This window comes from Mustela lutreola, chromosome 1 (assembly GCF_030435805.1).
Source record: "Mustela lutreola isolate mMusLut2 chromosome 1, mMusLut2.pri, whole genome shotgun sequence".
Lineage (NCBI taxonomy): Eukaryota > Metazoa > Chordata > Mammalia > Carnivora > Mustelidae > Mustela > Mustela lutreola.
In genome coordinates, this window is record NC_081290.1 from 161,765,540 (window position 1) to 161,779,699 (window position 14,160).

Here is a 14,160-nt window from a genome sequence, read left to right on the forward strand (position 1 = left end):
CCCTTGCTAGGTAGCTTTCAGGGTGTATTGGCCAATGTGAGGTACTGGTAAAAGAGTAGAGGACTGGCAGAGAGGAGAATCAGAGGACTTTCCTGGCATTCCTGGCCCTGTGTTAGGCAACCTGTCTAGTGGTGCTTGCACCTCTCTTTTGAGTCTGACTTCCACTGGACAATACCTCCCTTCATAGTCTCAGTTCTCACCAGGCTGCCTCTACTGCCATGAGTCTAAGCTTTTGCCAGACTCATAGCCCTGGCTTCTGGATTCTAAGAACAATATCTACTTGTGTCACTCCAATCCCAGAGATGACAATGGCTCCTTTCTCTTACTAATTTCTGGTTGCCTCATTGTCCCCTGCTATGGACTAAATTGTGTCCCCCTCAAAATCATAGGCTGGAGCCCTAACCCCTCCATATGGTTATATTTGGAGAGAAGGCCATTATGGAAATGGTTAAGGGTAAACAAAGTCTTAAGGATGGGGCCCAGATCTGATAGAATTTGTGTCTTTATAAGAAGAAAAATGAAAGACCTAGCTCTCTCTCTCCCAGCCACGTAAAAACACAGTGAGAATGTAGCTGTCTAGAAGCCAGAAAGAGAACTTTCCAGAACCTGACCATAGTGACATTTTCATCTTGAGCTTTCAGCCTTCAGAACTATGAGAATACAAATTCTATTGTTTAAGCCGCCAGTCGATGAGATTTTGTTGTGGCAGCCAGCGCTGACTAATACACCCCTTTTTGCTTCTTAACCTTGCCTTAACTTTGTGGTACCATTTCTCTGCATTAATTTCTATTCTTTTCGAAACCCTTAGAATTTTTTTTTTTCTTCTCTTGACTGGCTTCTGACTTAGTAACTCAGCTAAGAAGTTCAGATCTGAGACACCCAACCAAAACTTGTGTTTTTAAAAGCTTTGTTATATTTCTTAGATCTGTTTTTGTTGTCTGCAGAGATTTTGGGGAAAAGCCAAGTAAATAATTAGAAACCAAGGCTTTGTCTGACCAGTGCCACCAAAAAGGATGGAAATAGGAAAAGAAGTTTCAAGTTTTGAGAAGTTCTCAATATGACATTTCAGACACAGCCTTTGTAGTTAATGGCAGAGGTTGGGAGTATATGCAGAGATAGAATATTCTTGTTAGTGGCCTCACTCCAGTGCTGTAACAAGAGGGGTAGGGATATTGTAGCTGCAGAATGTGGAAATTGATATTCCTTGCCAACATCATGATATGTATCATATGATGAAATGCCAAGCGTGGAGCTGATCAGAGTGTTAGAGTGGCAGTTAATTATATAGTTTTTTCTTTTCTGATAACATATGAAATTATAGAATATTAATGTGGGCAAGGTATAAGTCTCTATGTTATTTTATCATCCTTTGACAAGTCTTTCTCCTCTCTCCAGTAAGAGTTCACATTTTTTTTTTAAAGATTTCATTTATTTGTTTGTTAGAGAGAGAGGGAGGGAAAGAGAGAGCACAAGCAGGGGGAGCCGCAGGCCGAGGGAGAAGCAGGCTTCCCCGCTAAGCAAGAAACCAGATGCAGAATTCGATGCCAGAAGCCCGAGATAATGACCTGAACCATAGGCAGATGCTTAACTCACTGAGCCACCCAGGTTTCCTAAGTTCACTTCTTTTTACTAAGTTTGAGGAGGAGAGAAATACTTTGAAAGATCTCTTTCACTTTTTCCCCCCAGACCTTATATTTTTCATCTTTTGATGAGACTATTGGGATCCGTGTCTCTTCCTCAGAACTGTATGCATAACCCTCACAAAGGATATGAGGCAAAGTAGTTTGCTAATTGCCAATGAGAAAGTGAAAGCTCTAGGAATGTTGGTGGCTATTTCACAGGTAGCTGATGAAGAATGGAGATGGGCATCAGCCCTCCAGATATCAACACCACATGATTTGTTTCTATTTATAAAGTTCATTCTAATATGTCAAGAGAATGAACCTAGTGGATGGGCACAGTTAACTTCTTTCACAAAGACACGATGATTAGTAAGAAGGGCAATAATGCCTGGCAAAGGAAATTTCATCTTAAGTTATGATAATAATAAATTATGTGAATGGGTTATGGAAGTGAAATATCAAAATTTGTCTAAATTTCTAACATGTTACATTCAAGGTATACTTTATTGGAAGTGTCCAAACCTACTTAATGATAGATACACAGAAATAATTTCACTTGATATGTAGTCGCTTTAATTCAATCAAAATACTTTTCCTTCTTGGTATCTCTAAGGAAAACATTGTTGATCAAAGATGATAGGCAGGTACAGTTGCTGTACCTACAGAATTACTTGTGTTATAGGTGAGTAACTAATTGAAGAAACATTCATTTGTTTGCTCATTGCCTTCTTTAGAGTCTGAGAAATGGAAAAATAAGTACGTGAGGTGTTTCATGTACCGATCAGAACCTTAATATGCTTTATTTGGTAAAGAGGATTCCACAAAGTAAATTTACATATTCAGGCAGAGGATAGTGGAGCCTGATAATGGAGCCAGAGGATAATGGAATTGATTATGGTTGTGATGTTTTTTTGCAATCTATACATCAATGACTTATAAAAGAACACTCCAGAAGGTCAGTTAATTCCTCCATAAACTAAAAAAAATGATCAATGGATACTGCTTAGGGCAGGCTAGGCCCAGTGGGCAAAGGTTCATTCCAGAGGTGAACAACCATGGAGTATATATTTGTTATCTTTTCTACGAATGTGTATAATGGAAGAGGTATGGGTTTTACATGAGAAAAGCCTGAGTTCTAATCCTTAGGCCCAAACTTCTGCAAAAAGTGACAATGAAAATTATTCTTGCGCATGTATTTCTTAGGATTTAATGATTTGTTACAGGTAAGGTGCTTGGCATATAACAAACATCACAATTATTATTGTGATGAGTTATTTGGATTTGGGCCTGGGCCTTCACCTTCCTGAAGGTCCATTCTAGGAAAAAGGGAATCGAAATTTACATGACTCCTCAGAACTTGCACCGGTGGGTATAAGTTGTAGTGGGTCAGATACTGGAAAGTAGGAAAGAAGGCTTTGCAAACAGTTAAAACTGCATGATGCATGCCTCAGGACAAAGTAAAATTTCCCGTCACTGTAGGTTCTCTATTATAGGATAGGCAACTACTTTTCAGGCATGAAAAAGGGGAGTTCAGCATCATAAGCAAATCCAACTTTTAGGATTCTGTGATTCTAAATAACAAATGGTAAATAGAGTTCAAAGATATCCAGCTCTTCTCGAAGGTTTGCTATAGATTGAATTTTTATGTGCATCGCTTGCAAATGTGATGATTTAATACATGCAACTACTTTAATTAATACTTTTTAAACTAATTATAATTATAACAAGAAGAATTTATCATTTGCTAGGCACCTACAATTTATCAGAGATGGTTATTCACTGCAATTTTTAAATTTGTAATTTTAATTGGGCCACTCTGAAGTTCAGTTCAGAAACAACTGGGCAGTCTGAATTAGAAAGAAATCTGGAGAAAAGGATAGACAGATTCGCACCCCCCCCCCAGATATTCACATATTAAATATGTAAGTGGATATAAATTAATAACTTTAAGCTTTTTATCCTTCTAAATATTAGCACACACTATTTCAAGTATAAAGTTTTCTTTAGCTGAAATATTTTTTCTGGCTATGAGTAAATTTTTGACATCTGAATTGAGAAAAGTTCAAAAAAATTATCTCAGTATTCAAACTATCCTTGAGGTTTTCAAGTTGAAATGGGAGGTGTGTAGATACTGTGACTTATGGTGAGTTCCAGGCTTCCAAGTCCAAGGGCATAGAACTATATTATTCTGTGTTTGTGCTCTATTACTCTGTTTTCTACCAATCTGTGTTTTTTCTGGAGGAGATTATAAATAGTTAAAATTAAGGCCATTTAGAAGTCCTAATGTGAACAGGCAATTTTACCATTTTCACCAAAATTCCCTTAAGAGATGAGAACCAGGTGGTGCCTGGGTGTCTTAGTTGGTTGAACATCCAGCTCCTGATCCCAGCTCAGGTCTTGATCTCAGGGTTGGGAGTTTAAGCCTGCATTGGGCTCCAATGAGACAAGGAGGTTAATTTGATTGACATCTCTTTTTTCATGGCATCATTATGGCCTACTCTCTCATGAATGTGAGCAAGCCCAAAGATAGAGCCTATAATATTTGCAGTTAGCCTCCAACTTGTGATCCTATGATTTTAATTCAGAATCGGGAAACTCCTGTGTCTGCCTTCTGAAAACAATATTGTCACTTCAAGTTCTTGGACCCTTGATTCCTTTCTCTTAACCCTCTTCCTCTCCTATCTCCCCACCAAAGCAAGACCGGAGGCATGGGGGTGGGCCTGTATAAGTAGTCTAACATCCTACTTAGGTCTGTGGAATGATTACCCTTCCCTTAAATATTATGAAGAAGGGCTTTTGATATAATCAACTGCTAATTTTTTTCAACTATGGTTTCCTCTAAAATAAGAATGCTAACTAGAATTAAGGAATACCTAAAATTAATAACCTGGAAGATGTAATGTGATTATTTTTCAAAATACCTCAGATAAAAAGTAGAAGAGAACTCTGAGAGCCTTGCGTTACAGTGTGGAACGTCATCAGTATGGAGCGTCATCAGTATGGATTTGGGGATTTAAAGTTGTCTTCATAGGCCTAGCCTGAAATTATTTCTCTAATTCTCAGTACTGTTTTAAATAGTATGCATCAGGAAACCTTTAAGCCCCATGATTATGTAGATGGGTTATTGTGTATTTAAGCCGCTTCTATGGTTTATTGCCGTGAAAAATGCAATTATTTTCTACTTATTTTTCTTTATGGAAAATGAATATGTTACAGTGTATTATACACTGTATTATCAGTGTACACTGATGAAGAAATGTATGTGTTCATGTATGCATGTATGTTTATATTGTATAATTATTCTGGTAAACTCATTGTAATTATAATCTGCATTGAAATGATAAGGAAATTAATGTTCCAGTCAATTTCTTATGACAACATTAAATAAATTCTGTATTTATAGCTTTTATTCAACTTAAAATTTAATATATTCAGCAATGATTTTGATCAGCTACCATGTATCTTTTACAGTGCTAGGTACTTTCACAGATATCATCAAATTTAATTACCTTAGCAGCCCTTTGAAGAGTATGTTAGTGCCCTATTTTACCAATAAATAAGTGGAAGCTGTCTTTGTCTGTTCTGGCTGCTGTAACAAAATATCAGACCCGGTGGCTTATGAACAACAGAATTTATTTCTCACAGTTCTGGAAGCTGGGAAGTCCAAGATCAAGGCACCATGATTCAGTGTCTGGTGAGAACCTGTTTCCTGGTTGAAAGATGGCTCTCTTCTCAGCGTCCTCACATGGTGGAAAGGAGAGGGAATCTCCTTGAGTTTTCTTTTATAAGGACACTAATCCCAGTCATGAGGGCCCCATCCTCAGCACATAAGCACCTCCCAGAAGGCCCACCTCCAATGCCATCATATTGGATGTTCAGACTTCACATACAAATCTGCAGGACACAAACATCCGGTCTCTAGCAGAAGCTTAGAGGGATAAAATGCAATGGACTCAAGACGTACAATATAACTATCCACAGACCCAGGATATGAACTCTAATCCAGTGTTTTTGCCAAAGCTTTATTTTTCTAAGGCTAGAGGAGCCCTGGAAGTAGACAAATTTTGAGCAGAGCCAATAAAATAATTCACTGAAAAATAGCTCCTGTTTTCCTTTGGGAAAATTACATAAACCAACAGGAAACACTAACTTGCTCCAAACTGGAACAACCAATGTATTTGTTGTGGGAATGAATATCCCAATGTTTTAATACTGTCTCTGCACTGACTGGCAATAGAAGGCAGTGTGCTAGAAATAACACTTTCCTTTTCCATTGAACATTAAAGTTGTCATAAGAAAAGTGTTTGCCACATTTTTGTACACTGCAAGCTGTTGTGGTAGAAGGAATCACCGCTTAATTTGTATCAGGATGTTTTATTCTTCTCATGATGCAAACAGTGACACCGAGAAGTGATACGGCATCCCCCCCCCCTTTTTTTTAATATAAAGAGATCTATAGGTATATTAAATGAAAGACTCTAGGCATAGATCTGTTTTCTTTCTTGCAGTCTGAAGAGAAATAAAGGACTGGAATCACCTTATAAATTGAGATGGCCACAATGGAGGGATTTGAGGGGCAGTGCACTGCAAGGGGTTAAGCATAGACGCTCTGGAGACAGGATATCTGCTGCGTGACCCCGAGAAAGTTAAAATTTTTTTTTTTCTGTGCCTCAATTTCCGATTTGAAAATTGAGAACTAATTAGCTTTGCTACTTCTTTCAAACTTTAAAATGAAGGACTATATCTCTAAGGCAAACTCCTGAAAAGAAGTTCTATTTATCAATGGTTTAGTGACATGGTAGCCTTGGACTGATTATAGTTAAGGAAAAACCATTCTAACTTCATAAATCCTTGGAGGTTTATGGTGAGTTTTAAATATAGTCTCTCCCTGTCACTGAGCATATCTGAAAACATGAATTTCACATTGCTTTCTCTTTAATAGTAGTATAACAATTGGCATTGCCAATAGAATTAGTGAATTCTAGGAAAGAAGGTCATTGTATTCCCAGGCCCTAGCTCATGATAAATAGTTGCTGAATTAATGATACGACCAAGCAGTCTGATACCTTTAGACATGTTGGCGTGGCTTATCTAAGATATATCCTATTATTATTATTGTTATTTTTTAAAGGTTTTATTAAGTCAGCGAGAGAAGTAGGCAGAGGGAGAAGATGCCACTGAGCAGGGAGCCGGATGCTGGACTCGATCTCAGGACCCCAGGCAGAACCAAAGGCAGAAAACTGACTGAGCCACCCAGGCACCCTTCTAGTCCCACTTCGTATAAGAGTTCCGATACTCTTCCCTGGGGAAATGCTGCTGCATCATGGGTGCCTGTCTTGGTGGGACTATTAATCAAGATGCTTCTTGAGTTGCTGGCCAAGGCATGGGACAAAAATACGCTATGTTTCTAACCTTCCAATGGAGTGATACAAGTTTTGAGTTTAGTTAGCACTGTGACTACATGATGATTCCTACCCCTAGTCCTCTGGCTGTCTTAGCTGGTCTTCCCAACGCCCACCTCCTCTGCTCATTCTTCCAACCTAGGAGTTGTCTCGAGTTTTTCCAATGTACTCTTTTTAAATTAATTTTTCAATTCTGTGTAATTAGAGTGAGTTTTTGCTGATTTTATTTAAAAATTCTTTTACCGTGGATGGCATGGATATTATTACTTTAGAAAAATTAGTGTTCTAACATTAAACATGAATTTTTAAAGGAAAATGTAAATACATGGTGCAAATGATATGCAGTTACAGCAAAAATTACAGCAAAAAATACTGGCAAAAGGCTAATGATTGGGAAACACCATTGCAAATATCGATGTTAGCAATGAGCTTCCTGGGTGCATTTAGGAGTTAAAATTGGGGTATCTTGAAAACCCATTAAAAAGAGCACTGATGGGGCACCTGGATGGCTCAGTGGGTTAAAGCCTTTGCCTTCAGCTCAGGTCATGATCGCAGGGTTCTGGGATCAAGCCCCGCCATCAGGCTCTCTGCTTAGTGGGGAGCCTGCTTCCCCCTCTCTGTCTCTGCCTGCCTCTCTGCCCACTTGTGATCTGTCTGTCAAATAAATAAATTTAAAAAAATCTGATCTGATTGATAAGAAAAATATGGACTTGAAATAAATAATACATTAATTAATAAGTTAATAATGGTCTTAAAAGTCTAGAACAGATATGTATTGAAAAGGGAGTAGTATTATTTCCTTGTTTAAGATCAGGCTTTTTTTTTTTTTTTTCCCCAAATCTAAAAACACTTCTTTGCCTATATCAGAGAAAACTGTTTTTCTTTATTTTTGACATTATTTTTCTCCAATAAATAAAACACCAAAAGTATAAATCTCTGTCAACCAAGAATCAATGCTGGAGAAAAGGTATGTGTGTGTGTATGTGTGTGTGTGTGTGTGTGTGTGTATGTATGTTTGTGTTTGATATTTCTTGTTAGGACTATTAATGATTTCAGTCCCGCTTTTTCTAGACACATTGTTATAAGTGCCATGATTTTCTTTGTGTTGCAACTCCAAGAAACAGGTTATGGCTCCACTGTCCTCCCTCTCACTTTCAGGTTCTCTGAGTTTTGGGTAGGGTCAAAACATTTGGAAAGGAAGACTTTTATCCAATGAATGTTGCTTTTTAAAAAATCTGATGCTTTAATTTTTATTTAAACTGTTGAGGTGAATGTTGGGCTAAATAAAGATTTTGACACCTAAAAACATTTTTTTGGTGATTATGTTTTCTCAGTGATCAGGAAAATTATGATAAGAAATGCAGCTCACTTGTAACTCCTCCTTTCCCCCCACCAAATAACCTACTGTAGGAAAAGAAAGGGTCAGATAGTGGAGATCACACTTTCAAATGACAGGACACCATGCAATCGACTATGTTTCCAATATGACCTTTATTGAGCAAGTACTGCTGTGACATTGAACATCAATCAACGAAAGGTTGCAAACTGTGCATGTCAACGAGGTTCTCCCATGAACAAAAGTCCTTTTTAAATGCACCAGTGAGGTAAACATAATTATTCATATATAGCTTTCTTAAGGCTAAGAGAGTTCTGTGTTTCATTTATTATTTTTGGCTCAGTTGGTTCTTTGCATAATACGTCTCAAGACATCCCGCCCACCCCGGAGTGCCCTCCTTCCAACAGCTTAGGAAATCAGCCAATTCCTCAGGTACATACAATATCATGCATTTCAATCACCCAAAGACTGAGGAGGGAGCACCCTGCGCTTGCATGCATTTCCCTCGTATTGCACAAAGTAAAATACAATGTCTGGAGCCCCCATGGGAGAACCCGTTCTGTTTTGAAGCTGTCAATCACATGCATAATAAAATTGTCATATGGCTTAACCTTTTGCAATGGACTCAAATATTAGTCACTCTGGGTGACTTCCTTTACTATGGCGTGTGAAGTGACCTTCTCTACCTTTTTGGTAGATACTAGCTTCTCCTCAAAGGTCTCTTCATGCTCTTCGACCTTTTGAGTGACGGTTACAGATTTAGTGATGTATTTGGTAGCACCATCGCCCCCCTCACTGGTGATTTTTTCTATCTTTTTGGTCACCACCACTTTTTCCTCACTTCTGTCTCCCCCCTTCTTTTCGTCTGCGGGGCTCAAGTCTAGCCCATTGGTGACAACCCCTTTCTCCTCTTCTCCCCCACTGCCTTTCTCCTTTGTTTCCTGCTCTTCCTCCTTTCCTTCTACCTCCCCATTTACTGCTATGTCTTCTTTCCTGGATTCCTTGGAACCTTGATCACCGCCTTCCTCCTCACCTCCCCCCTCCTCTTCTGCCTTCTCCTTCTCCTTCGGCTGTGGCTTCTCCTCTTTGGCATCTTTCTCCAAGCTCACCTTTATGGATTTGGTGACGGTGCTCACCTCCACCACTTCCTCCTTTACCGGGGACTCTGCCTTCTTCTTCTCTGACACATCTTTTGGCTTCTCCTCCTTTTTCTCCACTTTCTCTTCCTTCGGAGATTCCTTTACTTCTTTCTTTTCTTCCTCCACTTTCTCTTCTTCCTTTTTCTGCTCGGCTTTCTCAGCTCCTTTCTCATCTGCCTTCGGTTTCACCTCTTCCACCGGTGACTTTGGCACGGGAGACTTGGCCTTCTCTGGCTTTTCTGCCTTGGCTTCTGCCACCAGCTCTTCCTTGGGAGCAACCTCTTCACGCTTTTCTTCCGTTTTCTTTTCATCCTCGGCTTCAGCTTCTTCTCCTTCACCTTTGGCCTCTGTTTCCCCTTCTTCTTCCTGTTCCCCCTCCTCTTTTTCACTAGAACCTTCCTTCTCGGATCCTCCTTCTTCGGCTTGGTCTGACTTAGCACCCTCCTCTTCCTCCTCTTCTTCCTCTTGGCCTTCCTCTTCCTCCTTTTCTCCTTCCTCCTCCTCTTTCAGTTCAGGCGCAGCCGCTTTCACTGGAGACTTTTTGGTAGCCACAACTTCTTCTTCTTCAGCTTGCCCCTCTTCCTTTTCTTCTGCCTCTTCTTCCTTCTCCTCTTTCATGGACGCTGCCCTCTCCTCTGCAATGGCTATCAGGGCCTCTTCCATTTCTGATTTCTCATCTTCCACTTTGGTTTCTTCTATGATCTCCTCGACGAATTTGTGTTGGACCTTTAGCTTAGGAGCCTCTACCTTGGTTTTCTGAATCTTACTGGATATTGTGACTGAGGGTTGTCGGTGTGGATACAGTGGCCCAGTGATGCTTCCTGCAAATGTGCTAAATCTGGTCTCTTCACCCTCCAGTAGTTTTCTGAGGACCGAATCAAAAAAGACACGACATAATTAAAATCTTGGTGGCCTTCTGAGTTTCATTACGTTATGGGTAATGCAGCAGATACCTTTCAACAAACAGAATCACACAGGTAAAAGATTCTGTCAAACCAGTGTGATACCTGCTATCATTTCGCTGGTCTACAGCGTCCCATCTGGAGATTCTCATGGACCACTAGCCAATCACTTGCTGCAGTAGCTGACCACACCCAACAGTCCACTAACACACCCAGACGCCAAATCTCAGCTCTGCGGCAGTCTATTCGCTGCCCTGTGAATATGCTGAAAAGCTCCCTCATGGCAAAAAAACCTTAGTGACTTTCTTGAGCACGTGGACTTTAAGGATGTACACTAAATTTCCTTTTGCAAATATGATGTTCAACAAATTTAGAAAACCATTTAGCATGTATCAGAATTTGGCATATATCAAGTTGTAAATTGGTCTGCAATTTTAATCATAAGGCGTCTACTGAATATAGTTATTCAGCTTTCCTGAAGAGAGAGAGCTGTGAATGCAATTTATTCCTGTAATGTTATGATGATGACCTTTTGGTAGTAGAGAGTGTGTTTAGTCAAGGATTTTCTCCTATGAACTTAGTCATCAGTAAGGTGACATCAGTTAGCAGACCTATAATCTTTTTTCTTTTCTTTCTCTGGTCGTGTATCTAGGTCTGTAGATATAAATCTAAATAAAATAGAATATACATATTTTCTCTCTCCATTCTATCTAATATATCTAATATATTCTGTCTAATATATGTGTATATATCTATCCTATCAATCTATAGCTGTTCTCAGCCAGATGATGGCAATAGTAAGCTGTAACGGAGAATTAGAAATTGAATGTCCTGGAATTTGCCCTTGACATTATAAAATCAAAAAGCTGAAACTATGATGTGAAATATTAAAAACTAAAATTCTGTTTTTGCTTCAAACAGTTGGAAAACACTTTTCACTAAAATGAAAAAGTTAAAGCAAAAGCACTGAAATCAATAAAATGTCCCTCAAAACATTTTATTTAAATACTCATTTTAACTAATATTTACTCTTTTAAAGCTGTGTGGAGAAGTAAAACCACATTTACAATTCTTCAGAATAATTTTTTTTTTTTTTTTAATTAAGAAAGAAAGCCAGGCACTGATTTAAGATTCCTGCCACCTGCTTGCTTTAACTTAAGTGATGGGGGTTGTGCCACAACAGCCTCCGCAGTGCGGTAAGTATTTCCGACCGGTCGGTAGTGAGCACGGTACCTGTACGCAGCAATCTCAATATCCAGAGCCATCTTGACGTTGAGGAGGTCCTGGTATTCTCGCAAATGACGAGCCATTTCCCACTTTGTGCCCCGGAGCTCATTTTCCAACTGCTGGATCGTGTCCTGAAATAGACACAGGCATAGACTCGTCCAACAGCAACTTCTTTCACAAACCACTTGCTACCCACCCCTCCCTCTACTTCCCTCCAGTTCTGTTAACGCTGTAGCTTCCAGTCCCTTAAAACTAAAATAAAAACAGAAAAAACGAAGGAACTATTAAATAAACAGGATCAATTAGACAATATGAGATTTCCTGGGCACACCATGCATTGAGACCAGTGGATCTAGAATTCCTCTCAGCAGGAAAAAAAAAAAAAAAAAAAAGTTCGGGAAAACCCCTCGGGCGACCTGGCCCTTTTCATCTGAGCTTTTTTGGGTGAAGCCAATTTTAAGTGTTCTTCTGATCACGGCGGTAAAAGTTGAGAATATATGAGTTTCTACACAAGCAATCCTAAACTTGCTGCTCTGTCAACTACCCGAATATGTATCTCCTACTTTAAAACGACACCTCCCGAGAAAAAAAGCAGGTTTAGTAAAATGTCAGAACTGGAGATGGTGGGTGCGGAAGGAGTGAAGAAGGATGGGGAGGGGCGAGGACGCTTTGCGCAGAGAACTCGCTCGGTGCAGCGCGAGCGCACTGGCCAGCGGCCACCAGGGAGCGCGGCGGAGAGCGCGCCGGGTCGCGTGCCTGAGCGTCGGGGGCGCGCGGCGCTGGCGCTGGCGCAGGCTGGCCGCGCAGCCGCGTTTCCTACCTGGTAGCTGCTGAGGTCGTGGTTATGGCGCTCCTCGATGTCGCTGAGCTGCCGCTCCAGGGACTCCTTGGTACCGCGCACTGACTCGAGCTCGATGCTCTTGGACTGCAGCTGGCGCCGATACTCGGCGATCTCTTCCTTGGCGGAGCGGATAGCCTCCTTGTTTTGCTCGGCCGCCTCCGTAAGCTTGGCGTAGCGGCACTTAAACCACTCTTCCGCCTGGTGCATGTTCTGGTCGGAGTGGCATTCGAGCTGGGAGCGGATCTCTTTCAGCGCCGACGAGATGTCTGTCTTCAGGTAGTCTTTGCGCTCCACCGTGATGTGCGACGCCTGGATCTGGGCCAGCAGGTCGGCCACCTCCTCCTCGTGATTGCTCCGCAGGAAGGCCACCTCATCCTGCAGCGACTGCACCTTCTTGTCCAGCTCCACCTTGACCAGCGACGCCTCCTCGATGTCTTTGCGCAGCGCGCGGATAGCCGCCTCCGTGTCGTCGCGCAGCCGTGCCTCCTCCTCGAAGCGCTCCTTGAGCCGGTGGATGTCTTCTTCCAGGTGATCCGAGTCCAGCTGCACCTGAGCCTTCTCGTGATTCACTAGCTCGAGGGTGGCGCGCAGCTCGCGGATCTCCTGGTCGTACGCGTCGCCCAGCTGGGCGTGCGAGGCCTGTTTCTGCCGCAGCGCCTGGATCTCTGCCTCGATCTCCTTGTTCTGCTGCTCTAGGTAGTGTACCTTCTCGATGTATCCCGCGAAGCGGTCGTTCAGCCCCTGCAGCTGCTCCTTCTCGTTGGAGCGGGACAGCTTGTAGTCGCCCCCCGGCCCGGAGCCGCCGTTGAGCAGCGACGAAGACTGGCTGAAATCGAGGCTGCTCTCGGCAGAGCTGAGCATGGCCGAGCTGTAGGTGAGGCGCGGGCCAAGCGCGCTGCGCTTGTAGGAGGAGGACACGGTGCTGGGAGAGCCGCGGGACCACGACTGCGAGCGGAAGCCGCTGGACGGGGAGCCACTGACGCGGCTGAAGCTCGAGCGGGTCTCGGTGACCCGCCGGTAGGCGGACGGGTTACCCAGCGAGTCCAACGTGTAGCTCATCTTGGAGGCCTCGGGGCGTGTGGCTGTCACAGCGTTGTGCCGGTCTCGCCGCAGCCCATTTATAGCCGCGGCGGCTGGTCCCGGGCCAGGGCCCCGCCCAGTGGAGGCGGCGGCCGAGGAGGCGGGGACTGCGGGCACGGGGCCGGGGGAGATGAGGGGGGTAAAGACAGCCTAGCAGTGATTCAGCGCCGGCTCCACGTGGGCCCGTGCCGCATCGGACCCCGGACTTTGCTGCCTGGTCCCGGCCCCTCCCCCAACTCTTCTCTCGGTCCCAGGCCACTTGTAGCCCCCCAAGACCCCTGTCTCCATTTCTCTTCGCCTTCGGATAGCCTTTTAAAGCCTCGGTGCGAGTATTCATCCAACGCCTTTTCTTTGTCTCGTCACTCTTCTACCCGTCGGGCAGCTTTTCTCCCGACCCCCTGACCACCTTGCTCTTTTCTTATACCCGCGGCTTTCTTTTCTTTTGCCTTTTCTCCATTACTTTTTTCTTTACCCATCTTCTGTGATGAATCTCCTCCCCTTCTTTTGGGCATCTCTTTGCTCTCCCACTTTAGCCTTCTTTAGTCCCACTCACTCCGCCCTTCTGAGTCCCTTCCTCCTGGGCCCTCTTCTTCCCACCCTTACCTTCTCTC

The 14,160-nt window shown here is 42.6% G+C and overlaps 1 protein-coding gene across 1 annotated transcript; it reads right to left on the reverse strand.

The window, feature by feature from the left end:
- Positions 1-8,496: 8,496 nt before the first annotated feature.
- NEFM (neurofilament medium chain) lies at positions 8,497-13,595 on the reverse strand. The gene is made up of 3 exons (XM_059177922.1): positions 12,449-13,595; positions 11,635-11,759; positions 8,497-10,364 (listed from the first exon to the last, which is right to left on the reverse strand). The coding sequence occupies exons 1-3, from the start codon at positions 13,526-13,528 to the stop codon at positions 8,993-8,995; spliced, it is 2,577 nt and encodes an 858-aa protein (XP_059033905.1). The 5' UTR covers positions 13,529-13,595; the 3' UTR covers positions 8,497-8,992.
- Positions 13,596-14,160: the final 565 nt, after the last annotated feature.

Excerpts from the sequence above, each read along its gene's own strand:
- NEFM (XM_059177922.1), bottom strand. The coding sequence starts at position 13,528 with ATGAGCTACACGTTGGACTCGCTGGGTAACCCGTCCGCCTACCGGCGG. Across the intron at positions 11,760-12,448 it reads ACGACCTCAGCAGCTACCAG|GACACGATCCAGCAGTTGGA; the intron begins GTAGGAAACGCG and ends TGTCTATTTCAG. Across the intron at positions 10,365-11,634 it reads ATTGAGATTGCTGCGTACAG|AAAACTACTGGAGGGTGAAG; the intron begins GTACCGTGCTCA and ends TTCGGTCCTCAG.